Source organism: Taudactylus pleione, unplaced genomic scaffold, assembly GCF_031769625.1.
Source record: "Taudactylus pleione unplaced genomic scaffold, aTauple2 ptg003137l, whole genome shotgun sequence".
NCBI lineage: Eukaryota > Metazoa > Chordata > Amphibia > Anura > Myobatrachidae > Taudactylus > Taudactylus pleione.
Window position 1 is genome coordinate 4,807,738 of NW_028287496.1, and position 17,296 is coordinate 4,825,033.

Here is a 17,296-nt window from a genome sequence, read left to right on the forward strand (position 1 = left end):
TATGGGCAAAAAAAGCTGCTGAGGTGATTGCCAAAGACGTGGCAGCAAGAGCTGAAAGAGCAGGGAGAAGCATGGAATCTATGGACAAATCTGTGTCAAAGGTCGTTTCCTATGCGAGCATAAATGTGGCTTGTAATGTACCTGTTGGGAATGCAGGTGGTTTTGGGAAAAGGAGGAATTTGGTGCAATTCAGGTGGGTGGGGGAGGGTGAAGCACCAAATAATGAGAAATTCTTAAAGATTATATTTGATTTTGGGTTCACTGCAAGTGATCTGTATGCCTGCATTCACCCAGCAAGGTCTGTGGGATATGATCTGAGTTTCCTGACGTATTTTGGATTACAGGCCTTCTGGGTGAAGTGGCAGGCATATAGGAAGTCAGAACCATATAATAAGTTTCTCACAAACTTGGTAACAAAGTGAGATAGGGTAAACGCTACAGTTTTGGTCAGAAATAAATCATTGCCGCCTGAGGATATGCATTTCAGGCTATCCAGGTTTTGTGATGTGCAATCGCATATAGTGAAGGCTGGTCACACAATGGGGGTGTGGGGGGGGGGCTTGGGAGATATTGATCAAATTGTGTCACTCAGATGCCGGGTTTGTGCATGTTCCCTCGGCTGCCTACCTAGGGTGAGATAGGGTTCAGTGTTTTTACCCTGGGCAGCCGAGGACGTGTTTTAAATGTGAGGACTTTAGGAATCTGAGTGGTGATTGTACAGTTAATAAGCTATGTGGCAAAATAGGCCATGTCTCAAAGGATTGCCATGTGGTTAAATTAGGGGTGAGCGGGTTCGGATTTCAGAAATCCGAACCCCCCCGAGCCCCCCCGATCCGAGTCCGATCCGAATCAGGCTCGACTTTTCCCGCCTGACTCGGATCTGAAATCGACGCAAAACGTCATCATCCCGCCTTCCGAGTCTCGCGGGTTTTGGATCCTATATAAGGTACCCACGTCGGCGCCATTTTCTCACTCGGCTGTGGACAGTGAAGAGGGAGGGTGGGAGTTAGGGCTGTGTAGTGTAGTGTAGTGTAGTGCTGCTGTTGTCCACTACTTCAAAGTCCTTAGGGGCTGGCTGTGTTGTGCTGTGCTGCTGTTGTTAATAGGGGCTGTGTCCACTACTTCAAAGTCCATAGGGGCTGGCTGGACTGTGTTGTGCAGTCAGTTCTCCATAGGGGCTGTGTCCACTCCAAAGTCCTGTGCAGTGTCCCAGTCCTAAAGGGGTGCTGTAGTGTTGTCCAGGGGGTGCTCTGTCCATCAGGGGTGCTCCCCCCAAGTGCTAAAAAAATAATATATTTTCTGTGTTTGTGAATTGTGTGCGCAGTAGCCGCACGTGCATCAACAAAGTAGTGCCAAGCGTGCGCCTGTGTCATAAGTAAAGGGCCGGCTGGCTTGACCGTTAAGGGTGCTGTAACCCCCGAAAGTACACTCCAGTCCAAACCAAAAAAAAAATTATTTTCTGTGTTTGTGAATTGTGTGCGCAGTAGCCGCACGTGCATCAACAAAGTAGTGCCAAGCGTGCGCCTGTGTCATAAGTAAAGGGCCGGCTGGCTTGACCGTTAAGGGTGCTGTAACCCCCGAAAGTACACTCCAGTCCAAACCAAAAAAAAAATTATTTTCTGTGTTTGTGAATTGTGTGCGCAGTAGCCGCACGTGCATCAACAAAGTAGTGCCAAGCGTGCGCCTGTGTCATAAGTAAAGGGCCGGCTGGCTTGACCGTTTAGGGTGCTGTAACCCCCGAAAGTACACTCCAGTAAAAAACCAAAAAAAAAATTATTTTCTGTGTTTGTGAATTGTGTGCGCAGTAGCCGCATGTGCATCAACAAAGTAGTGCCAAGCGTGCGCCTGTGTCATAAGTAAAGGGCCGGCTGGCTTGACCGTTAAAGGGTGCTGTAACCCCCAAAGTACACTCCAGTCCAAACCAAAAAAAAAATTATTTTCTGTGTTTGTGAATTGTGTGCGCAGTAGCCGAACGTGCATCAACAAAGTAGTGCCAAGCGTGCGCCTGTGTCATAAGTAAAGGGCCGGCTGGCTTGACCGTTAAGGGTGCTGTAACCCCTGAAAGTACACTCCAGTCCAAACCAAAAAAAAAATATTTTCTGTGTTTGTGAATTGTGTGCGCAGTAGCCGCACGTACATCAACAAAGTAGTGCCAAGCGTGCGCCTGTGTCATAAGTAAAGGGCCGGCTGGCTTGACCGTTAAGGGTGCTGTAACCCCCGAAAGTACACTCCAGTCCAAACCAAAAAAAAAATTATTTTCTGTGTTTGTGAATTGTGTGCGCAGTAGCCGCACGTGCATCAACAAAGTAGTGCCAAGCGTGCGCCTGTGTCATAAGTAAAGGGCCGGCTGGCTTGACCGTTAAAGGGTGCTGTAACCCCTGAAAGTACACTCCAGTCCAAACCAAAAAAAAAATTATTTTCTGTGTTTGTGAATTGTGTGTGCAGTAGCCGCACGTGCATCAACAAAGTAGTGCCAAGCGTGCGCCTGTGTCATAAGTAAAGGGCCGGCTGGCTTGACCGTTAAAGGGTGCTGTAACCCCCAAAGTACACTCCAGTCCAAACCAAAAAAAAAAATTATTTTCTGTGTTTGTGAATTGTGTGCGCAGTAGCCGCACGTGCATCAACAAAGTAGTGCCAAGCGTGCGCCTGTGTCATAAGTAAAGGGCCGGCTGGCTAGACCGTTAAAGGGTGCTGTAACCCCCGAAAGTACACTCCAGTCCAAACCAAAAAAAAAATTATTTTCTGTGTTTGTGAATTGTGTGCGCAGTAGCCGCACGTGCATCAACAAAGTAGTGCCAAGCGTGCGCCTGTGTCATAAGTAAAGGGCCGGCTGGCTTGACCGTTAAAGGGTTCTGTAACCCCCAAAGTACACTCCAAACCAAAAAAATATATATTTTCTGTGTTTGTGACTTGTGTGCACTGTGGCTGCACGTGCATCAACAAAGGAGCAGCGCCAAGCGTGCGCCTGTGTCCCATAAGTAAAGAGCCGGCTGGCTCATTTCTTAAAGGGTGGTGTAACCCACAAAGTGCACTACTCTCCAGCAAAAATAAAAAAATATTTTCTGTGTTTGTGTGCGCTTTAGCCGCACGTATATATATCAATATAACATAAATGGAGGACCAAACTTTCTCCGATAAAAATAAAATAGGGAAAGATCAAGAACCACTTCCTCCTAGTGCTGTTGCTGCTGCTGGGAGTTGTTCATAATCCCAGAGAGGAAGTAGGAACATCACTACTTTTACTAAACAATTGACCCTCCAACAGTCCCTAGCGATGAGGATGAAGTACGACAGCAGTCATCCTGAAGCAAAACGTATAACTGAGGCCTTGACTGCTATGTTGGTGTTAGACGTGCGTCCGGTATCCGACATTAGTGCAGTGGGATTTAGACAATTGATGGAGGTAGTGTGTCCTCGGTTCCAAATCCCGTCTAGATTCCACCTGCATCCTCAAAGCAGCAGCGACAAGCGTGCGTCTGTCTGTTAAAGGGTGGTGACACCCTCAAAGTGTGCTACACAAACAATTAAAATATTGTTCTTTTTTTTTCTGTCTTTGTGAATTGTGTGGGCTGTAGCCGCACCTGCATCCTTAAAGCAGCAGCGACAAGCGTGCGTCTGTCTGTTAAAGGGTGGTGTAACTCTCAAAGTGCTCCAAAAAATAAAAAACTATTTTTTTAATGTGTTTGTGACTTGTGTGCGATGTAGCCGCACTTGCATCCTTAAAGCAGCAGCGACAAGCGTGCGTCTGTCTGTTAAAGGGTGGTGACACCCTCAAAGTGTGCTACACAAACAATAAAAATATTCTTCTTTTTTCTGTCTTTGTGAATTGTGTGGGCTGTAGCCGCACCTGCATCCTTAAAGCAGCAGCGACAAGCGTGCGTCTGTCTGTTAAAGGGTGGTGACACCCTCAAAGTGTGCTACACAAACAATTAAAATATTGTTCTTTTTTTTCCGGTCTTTGTGAAATGTGTGGGCTGTAGCCGCACTTGCATCCTCAAAGCAGCAGCGACAAGCGTGCGTCTGTCTGTTAAAGGGTGGTGTAACCCTCAAAGTGTGCTCCACAAACAATAAAAATATTCTTTTTTTTTTTCTGTCTTTGTGAATTGTGTGGGCTGTAGCCGCACTTGAATCCTCAAAGCAGCAGCGACAAGCGTGTGCGTCTGTCTGTTAAAGGATAACATCGGTGACAGCATCCAAGTAGGCATGTCAGACAGTCCGTACCTGTACTGGCAGGAAAAAGAAGCAATTTGGAGGTCCCTGTACAAACTGGCTCTATTTTACCTGAGTTGCCCCCCCTCCAGTGTGTACTCCGAAAGAGTGTTTAGTGCAGCCGGGAACCTTGTCAGCGAAAGGCGTAGGAGGTTGCTTCCACAAAATGTGGAGAAGATGATGTTCATAAAATGAATTATCAACTCTTCCAGGGAGACCAGCCTCCAGAACGTACAGAGGGACCTGTGGTTCCAGCAGGGACGAATTAATACTCTGTGAGGATGAGGATGTACACACTGAAGAGGGTGAGGAATCGGTGGATGAGGAGGATGAGGATGACATCTTGCCTCCATAGAGCCAGTTTGTGCAGGGACAGATAAATTGCCAGCTTGTTTTGTGGGGGCCCAAACGAACCAATCATTTCAGCCACAGTTGTGTGGCAGACCCTGGCGCTGAAATGATTGGTTTGTTAAAGTGTGCATGTCCTGTTTATACAACATAAGGGTGGGTGGGAGGGCCCAAGGACAATTCCATCTTGCACCTCTTTTTTTTCTTTGCATTATGTACAGTTTGGGGCCTAGTTTTTCAATGCCATCCTGTCTGCCACTGCAGTGTCATGCCTAGATGGGTCACGTGTTTGTGCCGCCCACTCGTGTCGCTTAGCATAGTCATCCAGCTACCTCGGTGCAACCTTTTGGACATAAAAACACTATTGTGAGGTGTGAGGTATTCAGAATAGACTGGAAATGAGTGGAAATTAAGGTTATTGAGGTTAATAATAGCATAGGAGCAGAAAAACCTACAAATTCTGTGATTTTAGCTGTTTTTATGCTTTTTTTCAAAAAAATACAGATCCAAAACACAAAACCCAGAACCCAAAACACGGAAGGGTGGTTTTGGCAAAACCAATCCAGATCCAAAACACGAAGAAAGATCCAGATCCAAAACCAAAACACAAAACACGAAAAGTGGCCGGTGCACACCCCTAGGTTAAATGCAATTTATGTGGGGAAGAAGGGCACCCTTATAGCAGGTGTCCGAGAGCATGTCACAATGCAGAATCTAGACAGCCTCATCAGGGAAGAGGGGAGAGTAAGGATATGGAAAATAGGGAAGATGCAGTGGTAGAAGTGGTAAAAGAAGGGCAGAGTAAGAGAGTGGAGGAGGTGAGAAGGGAGGAGGTGAGAAGGGTAGAGGTGGGGGAAGAACCTTTTCAAAAAGTTAAAGGTGGGAGGAAGAAGAAGAGGATAGGGGAAGATACGACCTTAGTATTATCAAATAAATTTGATGTCTTTACGTCTGATGAAGATGGTGAAGCAGTAAGAGAGGGAGGTGAGTTGTTTTTGCTATCTGGGGTTAGTAGAAGGAAAGTGAAGAGGGTGACAAAACGAGGCGAAGTGAAGTATGGTGATAGAGAGAAGGGGAGAAAGAGAAAAGGACCAGAACAAGAGGTGTAGGTATCACCAGGAGAAGATCAAAATGACTTGATATGGAACCCAGTAGGAACAGAGAATGTTTCAAAAATTGATGGGTTGATGAAGGATGTGGCGGATGTTATAGAGGAAACACAGGGATTAGAGATGGAGGAGGTGGTGTGGTTGTAGAGGTAAATCTTGTGTCAAATCCCTCAGTTATCAAGGGGGTGGAGGAGGGGGTATGCAGGTATGCAGGAGGTGCCCTTGACTTCGGGTGTAGAGATTGCTGGCCCATCGGGGGCAGGTATGCAGCTTAAGTTTTCTTGGTTGTGTTTTTTATGGTTAGAAGTTTCACGTGGAGAAGTAAAAGTAAGCAAGGTCGTGTTTCTTTTATAATCTATAAATATGGATCCTCACCCTATACGATAGGCCACGATTAATGTGGCTTCCATAGTTTCTGAACATGCTCGTATGATGGCCTTTGATTTTTTTCAACACGGTTGAGGTTGACTTTTTGTTTTTGCAAGAAACTAGGATTAGTAAATTGGATCTCTTTCATAAAGTGAAGCGTGAGTGGAGGAGGGGTCCTTCTTACTGATCTCTTGTGGCCAAGCCGTACGGTGGGGTGGCAGTTCTTTTTACTGGCATGGTAACTATACATAAGATTATAGAATTACAGACAGGCAGATGTATGATTTTGGATGTTAACATGTTAACATGAAGGGACAGGACCTTAGATTAAGCAATATTTATGGTCTCCAATTACAAAGGGAGAGGAAATGTCTCTTCATCAAGATAACACCTTATCTTTTTGCGTCTCAGCAGGTGATCTTTGGTGGTGATTTTAATACCATAATTAGGCCAAAGGACAGAGGGGGCGCAAGAAGACCTCTGGATTATGACTCCAATTTTTTAGCTGGTACGGTTAGAGAGGCAGGTCTGGTGAATGTACATATTAGTCACTCCCCTGACGGGTTTCACTTTCTTAAGTTGTAGCCATAGGTCTAGGATAGATGTGTTTTTTGTTAAGGAGACTTCTAAAACTTCATCCCTTGGGGTAAGGTTGGTGGAGGTCTCCGATCACAGGGCCTGATTCAGAACCGAACGCTCTGACCAGAGCGCTCGCTCTGAATCAGGGCCCTCCTCCCTAAAAATGGAGCGGCCTCTTGGACGCTCGCATAGCTGTGGGTTACCAACCACAGCTTATGCGAGCGTCCATGATGATGGTCGCCATGGTCAAGACCATCACAACCATCGGGCTTGCGACGAGACCCTGTGGTAGGGTCTCGCTGCCGCAAGCCCTGGAGTGATTTTGGCTCTATCAGAGCCAAAATCACTCCCACTGACATCACTACTGATGTCATTGGGGCCGGACTCAGACGGTAGGCGTTCCCATGGGAACGCCTCCATCTGGCAGCCATGCCCCTGGCATGCCCACCAAAGGGAGCGTGCTGTCAGTCACCATTGACAGCATGCCCCCTTTGGTGTGAGACCCCGAGTGACATATTCCTCATTGCTCGCCAGGTCTCGCGCATGCGCACGACGGAGCTCCCTCCGTCATGCGCATGCGCATTCGGCCATCATCGACCCGCTTGCGAGCATCCTTCGCTCACGAGCAGGTCTGAATCTGGCCCACAGTTTTCTCCCAGTAACTTTGAATACCTCAGAAACCCCTAAGAAAGCGCAGGGCCTCTGGCATTTGAACTCAGAGCTTCTGGAAGAAGAGAAAGTTAGGCAGTCCTTTAGGGTCTTCTCTCAGGAGATGCTTCTCGAGGCTGGTTGGAGTAGGTCGGAGTGGCGGGAGGTAATTAAAAAGAGAATCTGTAAGTTTGTCCGTGGTCTTGTAGCGAAGAGAAACTTAATAAAGAAAAATTGATCTCTGAGGAGGGAGATTGTGGGGAAATCTCCCGAGTGAACTCTCAGATGAGAGAGTTTCAATATAACCGATTGGCATCTTTGGTTTTGGAAAGGGATTATGGTTCATACCACTCGCCAGATCCTTACCAGAGCTGTAAAGTGTCAGTTGATGCCATACATATCAGGGGATTGGTTGACGGACAGGGTGCTCTTCGCAAGGATAAAGAAAGCATTCTGGATGTAGTTGTGTCCTACTATTCTGATCTGTTGTCTGAGCAACCACTTATTAGAGAGAGGATGGAAACATTTCTGAGGGGGACTCCTGGTCTGATTCCTCAGGATACGTCTCTTAACTCTTTGGCTTGTGATATAACTGCAGAGGAAATTAGGAAAGAGATAGTGGGTCTGAACCCCAAGAAATCACCAGGACCAGATGGTCTGACCCTGAGTTTTATAAGACCTTTTCAGACCTCCTAATTCCCCGCCTAGTGGAAGTATTTAATGAGAGCCTGGATGAGGGAATTCTCCCTCCTTCCATGAGGTTGGCGCCCCATAGCCATTCTTAATACAGACAGAAAGATTTTGGTGATAGTACTATTTAATAGGCTTTTAGAATTTTCTGAGCTTTTGCTTTCATCTTCTCAGCACTGTACTGTGAATGGTCGAAGCACATTTAGTGCAGTCCTTGGTGTCCGAGAGGCCATTGAGTGATGCAGGGCTGAGAAGTGGGGAAAGTACCTACTGGCATTGGATCAGTCTAAGGCTTTTGACTGGGGAAACCACAAGTACCTTTGGGCTTTACTGGAATAGTATGGTCTTCCAGGGTGGGTGGTTAATTGGTTGCAGACTCTATAATGACTTGCTGAAAGCTTCCCACTTGTGAATGGTTGGGTGGGTTCTACCTTTGAGGTATGCTCTGGGGTTTGTCAGGGTTGCCCCCTGAGCCCCCTTTTATATATTTTTATGATCGATCCCTTTATCAGAAGGGTAGAGAGTGAAACTGTAGGAGGGGTGCAGCTGAGTCAGGAGTGTCCCTTGAGGGTGGTAGCCTACACAGATGATGTCACAGTGGTTCTGTCTTCTCAGGCAGAGGCCTGTGACATGGAGCACATTATCTGTGAGTATTCTGAAGCCTCGTGCTCCAGGGTAAATCAGGAAAAGTGCGACGTTTTTTGGATGGGGGAAGAAGGTGATGAATTTTCCCTTCCGGACAGCTTCCCTCAGGTCAGCGATCAGATTAAAATCCTAGGCATCAAATTTGATCATGGTGACTATGCCTCTCGAAATTGGGCTAAAAGGCTGGAAGATGCTACCAAGAAGGTAGAGTGTTGGAAAAGATGGATGTTATCTTTTAGGGAAAAGGTTGACCTGTGCAAAACTTACCTGGCCCCTATAATTTTGTATGTCAGTTACGTGTGCTTTCTGCCTCAATCTATATGGGCTAGATTGAACTCCTTATTCTTTCTGCTGTTGTGGGGGAATAGGACCAACATAGTTAAGAGAAGTATTACCTAAACCGAGGAAAGAAGGCGATTTAGATATGGTAAACCCTGTGGTCTTTTTTGCAACAGCTTTTAGAAAACTCAATGTCGGGAGTATGTTTTTGGATACTCCCCCTCAGTGCGTAGAGGGATTCAGGCCATGGGTGTCTCCCTTCCTCAGTCTATGGATAGATGGTGGCCAAGTGAAAAGTTTTCAGATTTGGCATGGTTACCTCCCGATCTATGTCATCCAGAGCTTGAAGGTGATAAAGCGATTTGGTGTGAAAGTGAGTGAAGGCAAAAACTGTTCCAGGAGGAAGTTGGGGAAAAGAATTTTGCAGACTCACTTTCATGTCCCGCTGTCACTGAGGGACTGCCCGGGTAATGTTGCTTCAGACGGGTTAGCTCTGTTAAATTCACAAAGGATACCACTAAACTTTAAAGATATTGCTTTTCTCTCTTTTTATGGAAAGCTTTACGTTGGAGAGAAACTCAAGTGGTGGAGTGCCAGTGAGCGTGGTTGTCTACGGGAGGAACGTCCAGGGGTGGAGGAGACAATGGACCACTTCCTGCTTGAGTGCCCCTTTAATGTAAAAGTTTATTTTCAAGGTTTCAAGGGCTATTGGAATCCCAGCCTTTCGGGTCTTAGTTACCCTAAGTGGACTTATGGGGTAGTCAAAAGATACGGTGGATTCGATTTGACCACAATTTTTTTAGTTAGTTTAGCAGTTAGATACCACACATGGGGTGCTTGGTTTCATGTCTCCATACGGAGAAAGGTCCTCCTCTGTGAAGTGGTGGTGGTTTCGATACTTCAAGAGGTGAAGAGGATGATGGATCTGGATAAGGGGAAGCTAGACACTCTCAGCTGGTCCTGTCAGTGGGGTCAGTTGAAGCCCCCTTGAGTAGGTGATGGATAGCCTCTTTTTGTCCAGCTGGGAGTCTTTTTCTTCTAATGCACCCCGTAGATTTTGTGGTTATTATTTTTTTATGAGAAGGCTGTGCATACATCTGTCTGGAGGTGGCAGGTAATGGTGGTGGGTAGAGTTAAGTTTTAGTTAGTTGTGTAATTTATAATAGGTGATGTGTGTTATAAATCCTTGCTCAGGCTTTTTTTTTTAAGGATAAAATGATATATGATTAAGTTAGGTGATATCTGCTTGGAGGGGGCATAATATGTCGTAATATTATGTGTACCTAAGTTTTTGTTGTTATTATGTATATTATATAATATTATTTATTATATATATATATATATATATATATATATATATATATATATATATACTATATTTAGGCTATTTATGAATTTTATGTTGCAAGTTTTAAAATAAAATAAGTATTATCTTATATCTATAGCCTGTGTGTATACATCATATATCTATAGCCTGCTTGAATACATTATATATCTATAGCCTGTGTGTATACATCATATCTATAGCCTGCATGTATACATCATATCTATAGCCTGTGTGCATACATCATATATCTATAGCCTGTGTGCAGCTTTACAATTACTATCATTACAGAATCAGGCCCTGAGTACCCAATTACAAGATGCTGCATCCTCTAAAACTTTATTCCTATGCATCTTCCCTATAATGGAATAAGTATTATTTTATATTTATGCTATTTATGTATTTTATGTTGCAAGTTTTAAAATAAATGAAGTATTATCATATATCTATAGCCTGCGTGCATACATCATATATCTATAGCCGTCGTGTATAAATCATATATCTATAGCCTGCGTGTATACATCATATATCTATAGCCTGCATGCATATATCATATATCTGTAGCCTGCGTGTATACATCATATATCTATAGCCTGCGTGTATACATCATATACCTATAGCCTGCGTGTATACATCATATATCTATAGCCTGTGTGCATACAGCTTTGCAATTACGATCATTACAGAATCAGGCCCTGAGTACCCGATTACAAGATGCTGCATCCTCTAAAACTTTATTCCTATGCATCTTCCCTATATAATGGAAGAAGAATTCTTAATTTGTATGGCACCATTATTATGATTAATGTTATCATTAGTGTTATCATTAGTGTAGTACTGTAGTTGATGGTAAGATACCACAGTGCTCTGCAGCAGTGGCCAGTGGGGAACATCATACATACTGTCATATATGGGCCCATTGTTACCACATGATTTAGGTAATGGGACCATTTATTATTAGGGGCCCGATGTGGATGCCTAGTATTCAGCCAACTCCAAAAACTGAAAGTTTCCAGAGATCACCTGCAGGAACCAGCACCATACTCAGATGGCATTGTTCCTGGGGCCCCACTGCTTCCCGTGGCCCCACTGCTTCCTAAGGGAAGAAGAAAAAGGGTAGCAAAGAGGGTTCTGAGCTGATCCCGAGGCCCCGATTATACTGTGTGCCCTGTGGCGTCATGTATGTGGATCGGCAGAGACAAGTACAGTATCACTCCTACTGTGTTAGGGATCGTGGGGACAGATGCTTTTTGAAGCAGCTGTTACTGCACCAGATTAATACTGAATTACTTCGGTAGTTAAGTATCCAGCACTACAAATCGCAGCCAGTTGGATACTTAATTATTGGGGGCCACCTGGCCTCCAATGATGAATAGGACCACAAATCACAAGAAACAAAAGGTACCATGAACAAAGAAGGAGAAAAGACCTTACACCCTCTACTATATACCTTCTGTAACACCTCACACAACTGCCTTATTGGGTATCAGTCATATCTCCATTACAGTTACCACAAATCACATCTGGTGCTCTATAACCCTCAGGCTGATATTGTTGGAAATGATATGTGAGCAGGTGCTGATATTGCAGAGTTCTGTAGGCACACACCAGAGGATGACTCACACTATGAACATCCCAGTTACTTACCCAGTGGTGTTGGTTCATTGATAGATATAGCAGGTACAGCTTTACTCACTATTATATGCACACTGGTGATGTAGTGGAGCCTTAGCAGAACGGGGTTCTATACAGCGCACCAACCAATGAGTGTATGCTGGAAACAGGTGGCAGTGCAGCGGTATGAAACAGATTTATATACAGGGATTAACCAGATTATATTAGAAGATAAGTAGGAGACTTCTGTCTTCCACCATGTCACTCTCACAGTAAAGATGGCTGCAGTCACATGTAGTAGCACATCAGGTTGGAGGATGGACCTTCCTGCAGACTCTGGGTCCAAGTGCCCAGCATGTATGCACAGTGAGGAGACTGATTTCTATGAATGAGGCCCAGGAATATCCTTGATCTATTTCTTCATGAACTGTACAAAGAAATAAAGTCATGCCTTGAATCGGGACAGATGGGTGATGATGGGAGACTCTTGAATGGCACAAAACCTGTGACAGGTGAGTGCATAAGGGAAACCCTGACACTTACCACATCCCGTGTGCAGATATCTGGATTTAGAAATGGCTGTGTTACTTTCTACATGGCTAAAGAGGCGCTATTCAAAACATCTGGAAAGTGGCACCGCGCCATTCTTTCGGTGACCTGCGCATGTGCAGTAGACTTTGAGCACAGACTAGTGCCCGGAGTCTACTGAGGATGTCAGTGCCCGGTGGCTGCCAGATGGGGAGTGAACACGGGGCCTCTTCTCTCTTAATGCTCCCCTGCTTCTATATACTGTATGTGTTTCCTCTATAGTCTATCTCTGACTACACAATAAATACTAATTTATACACTGCTCCTCCAACCTCAGCACTGCGCCTTCTCCGTACATTGCAGGGAACGTCTAACTCCTCCCTCAGCCGGGCACACCCCTTCTCTGCCAGAATCACTGTATGAGCTGCCTAACTCCTCCCCCAGCCGGGCACACTCCTGCTCTGCCAGAGACACTTATGAGTTGTCTAACTCCTCCCCCAGCCGGGCACACTCCTGCTCTGCCAGAAACGCTGTATGAGCTGTCTAACTCCTCCCCCAGCTGGGCACACTCCTGCTCTGCCAGAAACGCTGTATGAGCTGTCTAACTCCTCCCCCAGCCAGGCACACTCCTGCTCTGCCAGAAACACTGCATGAGCAGTCTAACTCCTCCCCCAGCCGGGCACACTCCTGCTCTGCCAGAAACACTGTATGAGCTGTCTAACTCCTCCCCCAGCCGGGCACACTCCTGCTCTGCCAGAAACACTGTATGAGCTGTCTAACTCCTCCCCCAGCTTGGCACACTCCTGCTCTGCCAGAAACACTGTATGAGCTGTCTAACTCCTTCCACAGCTGGGCACACTCCTCCTCTGATAGAAACACTGTATGAGCTGTCTAACTCCTCCCACAGCCGGGCACACTCCTCCTCTGCCAGAAACACTGTATGAGCTGTCTAACTCCTCCCCCAGCCGGGCACACTCCTGCTCTGCCAGAAACATTGTATGAGCTAACTCCTCCCCCAGCCAGGCACACTCCTGCTCTGCCAGAAACATTGTATGAGCTGTCTAACTCCTCCCCCAGCCGTGCACACTACTGATCTGCCAGAAACATTGTATGAGCTGTCTAACTCCTCCCCCAGCCGGGCACACTCCTGCTCTGACAGAAACATTGTATTAGCTGTCTAACTCCTCCTCCAGACGGGCACACTCCTACTGTGCCAGAAACACTGTAAGAGCTGTCTAACTCCTACTCCAGCCGGGCACACTCCTGCTCTGCCAGAAACACTGTAGGAGCTGTCTAACTCCTACCCCAGCCGGGCACACTCATGCTCTGCCAGAAACACTGTATGAGCTGTCTAACTCCTCCCCCAGCCGGGCACACTCCCGCTCTGCCAGAAACACTGTATGAGCTGTCTAACTCCTCCCCCAGCCGGGCACACTCCTGCTCTGCCAGAAGCACTGTATGAGCTGTCTAACTCCTCCCCCAGCCGGGCACACTCCTGCTCTGCCAGAAACACTGTATGAGCTGCCTAACTCCTCCCCCAGCCGGGCACACTCCAGCAGTGCCAGAAACACTGTATGAGCTGTCTAATTCCTCCCCCAGCCGGGCACACTCCTGCTCTGCCAGAAACGCAGTATGAGCTGTCTAACTCCTCCCCCAGCCGGGTACACTCCTCCTCTGCCAGAAACACTGTATGAGCTGTCTAACTCCTCCACCAGCTGGGCACACTCCTGCTCTGCCAGAAACACTGTATGAGCTGTCTAACTCCTCCCCCAGCCGGGGACACTCCTACTCTGCCAGAAACACTGTATGAGCTGCCTAACTCCTCCCCCAGCTGGGCACAATCCTGCTCTGCCAGAAACACTGTATGAGCTGCCTAACTCCTCCACCAGCCGGGCACACTCCTGCTCTGATAGAAACGCTGTATGAGCTGTCTAACTCCTCCCCCAGCCGGGCACACTCCTGCTCTGACAGAAACACTGTATGAGCTAACTCCTCCCCCAGCCGGGCACACTCCTGCTCTGCCAGAAATGCTGTATGAGCTCTCTAACTCCTCCCCCAGCCGGGCACACTCCTGCTCTGCCAGAAATACTGTATGAGCTGTTTAACTCCTCCCCCAGCCGGGCACACTCCGGCTCTGCCAGAAACACTGTATGAGCTGTCTAACTCCTCCCCCAGCCGGGCACATTCATGCTCTGCCAGAAACACTGTATGAGCTGTCTAACTCCTCCCCCAGCCGGGCACACTCCTGCTCTGCCAGAAACACTGTATGAGCTATCTAACTCTACCCCCAGCCGGGCACACTCCTGCTCTGCCAGAAACGCTGTATGAGCTGTCTAACTCCTCCCCCAGCCGGGCATACTCCCGCTCTGCCAGAAACGCTGTATGAGCTGTCTAACTCCTCCCCCAGCCGGGCACACTCCCGCTCTGCCAGAAACATTGTATGAGCTGTGTAACTCCTCCCCCAGCTGGGCACACTCCTGCTCTGCCAGAAACGCTGTATGAGCTGTCTAACTCCTCCCCCAGCCGGGCACACTCCTGCTCTGCCAGAAACGCTGTATGAGCTGTCTAACTCCTCCCCCAGCCGGGCATACTCCCGCTCTGCCAGAAACGCTGTATGAGCTGTCTAACTCCTCCCCCAGCCGGGCACACTCCCGCTCTGCCAGAAACATTGTATGAGCTGTGTAACTCCTCCCCCAGCTGGGCACACTCCTCCTCTGCCAGAAACACTGTATGAGCTGCATAACTCCTCCCCCATGCCGGGCACACTCCCACTCTGCCAGAAACACTGTATGAGCTGTCTAACTCCTCCCCCAGCCGGGGACACTCCTACTCTGCCAGAAACACTGTATGAGCTGTCTAACTCCTCCCCCAGCCGGGGACACTCCTACTCTGCCAGAAATACTGTATGAGCTGCCTAACTCCTACCCCAGCCGGGCACAATCCTGCTCTGCCAGAAACACTGTATGAGCTGCCTAACTCCTCCCCCAGCTGGGCACACTCCTCCTCTGCCAGAAACACTGTATGAGCTGCCTAACTCCTCCCCCAGCCGGGCACACTCCTGCTCTGCCAGAAACACTGTATGAGCTAACTCCTCCCCCAGCCAGGCACACTCCTGCTCTGCCAGAAACACTGTATGAGCTGCCTAACTCCTCCCCCAGCCGGGCACACACCTGCTCTGCCAGAAACACTGTATGAGCTGCCTAACTCCTCACCCAGCTGGGCACACTCCTCCTCTGCCAGAAACACTGTATGAGCTGTCTAACTCCTCCACCAGCCGGGCACACTCCTGCTCTGCCAGAAACACTGTATGAGCTGTATAACTCCTCCCACAGCCTGGCACACTCCTGCTCTGCCAGAAACGCTGTATGAGCTGTCTAACTCCTCCCCCAGCCGGGCACACTCCTCCTCTGCCAGAAACAATGTATGAGCTGTCTAACTCCTCCCCCAGCCGGGCACACTCCTGCTCTGCCAGAAACACTGTATGAGCTGTCTAACTCCTCCCCCAGCCGGGCACACTCCTGCTCTGCCAGAAACGCTGTATGAGCTGTCTAACTCCTCCCCCAGCCGGGCATACTCCCGCTCTGCCAGAAACGCTGTATGAGCTGTCTAACTCCTCCCCCAGCCGGGCACACTCCCGCTCTGCCAGAAACACTGTATGAGCTATCTAACTCCTCCCCCAGCCGGGCACACTCCTGCTCTGCCAGAAACACTGTATGAGCTATCTAACTCCTTCCCCAGCCGGGCACACTCCTGCTCTGCCAGAAACACTGTATGAGCTGTCTAACTCCTCCCCCAGCCGGACACACTCCTGCTCTGCCAGAAACGCTGTATGAGCTGTCTAACTCCTCCCCCAGCCGGGCATACTCCCGCTCTGCCAGAAATGCTGTATGAGCTGTCTAACTCCTCCCCCAGCCGGGCACACTCCTGCTCTGCCAGAAATGCTGTATGAGCTGTCTAACTCCTCCCCCAGCCGGACACACTCCTGCTCTGCCAGAAACGCTGTATGAGCTGTCTAACTCCTCCCCCAGCCGGGCATACTCCCGCTCTGCCAGAAACGCTGTATGAGCTGTCTAACTCCTCCCCCAGCCGGGCACACTCCTGCTCTGCCAGAAACGCTGTATGAGCTGTCTAACTCCTCCCCCAGCCAGGGACACTTCTCCACTGCCAGAAACACCGTATGAGCTATCTAACTCCTCCCCCAGCCGGGCACACTCCTGCTCTGCCAGAAACATTGTATGAGCTGTCTAACTCCTCCCCCAGCTGGGCACACTCCTCCTCTGCCAGAAACACTGAATGAGCTGCATAACTCCTCCCCCAGCCGGGCACACTCCTGCTCTGCCAGAGACACTGTATGAGCTGTCTAACTCCTCCCCCAGCCGGGGACCTCCTACTCTGCCAGAAACACTGTATGAGCTGTCTAACTCCTCCCCCAGCCGGGCACACTCCTGCTCTGCCAGAGACACTGTATGAGCTGTCTAACTCCTCCCCCAGCCGGGCACAATCCTGCTCTGCCAGAAACACTGTATGAGCTGCCTAACTCCTCCCCCAGCTGGGCACACTCCTCCTCTGCCAGAAACACTGTATGAGCTGCCTAACTCCTCCCCCAGCAGGGCACACTCCTCCTCTGCCAGAAACACTGTATGAGCTGCCTAACTCCTCCCCCAGCAGGGCACACTCCTCCTCTGCCAGAAACACTGTATGAGCTGCCTAACTCCTCCCCCAGCTGGGCACACTCCTCCTCTGCCAGAAACACTGTATGAGCTGTCTAACTCCTCCCCCAGCCTGGCACACTCCTGCTCTGCCAGAAACACTGTATGAGCTATCTAACTCCTCCCCCAGCCGGGCACACTCCTGCTCTGCCAGAAACACTGTATGAGCTGTCTAACTCCTCCCCCAGCCGGGCACACTCCTGCTGTGCAAGAAACACTGTATGAGCTGTCTAACTCCTCCCCCA

At 48.4% G+C, this 17,296-nt stretch overlaps 1 protein-coding gene across 1 annotated transcript in view; it reads left to right on the top strand.

Annotated features, from left to right (window-relative positions):
* The first annotated feature begins 5,309 nt into the window (after nucleotides 1-5,309).
* Nucleotides 5,310-17,296, top strand: part of LOC148430842 (pancreatic triacylglycerol lipase-like) — a 309,192-nt gene continuing 297,205 nt past the window's right edge. Inside the window, exons 1-3 of the mRNA XM_088466434.1 lie at nucleotides 5,310-5,541; nucleotides 7,292-7,428; nucleotides 8,568-8,801. Coding sequence (XP_088322560.1) covers nucleotides 5,310-5,541; nucleotides 7,292-7,428; nucleotides 8,568-8,801 — 603 coding nt within the window. The remainder of the gene's footprint in view (nucleotides 5,542-7,291; nucleotides 7,429-8,567; nucleotides 8,802-17,296) is intronic.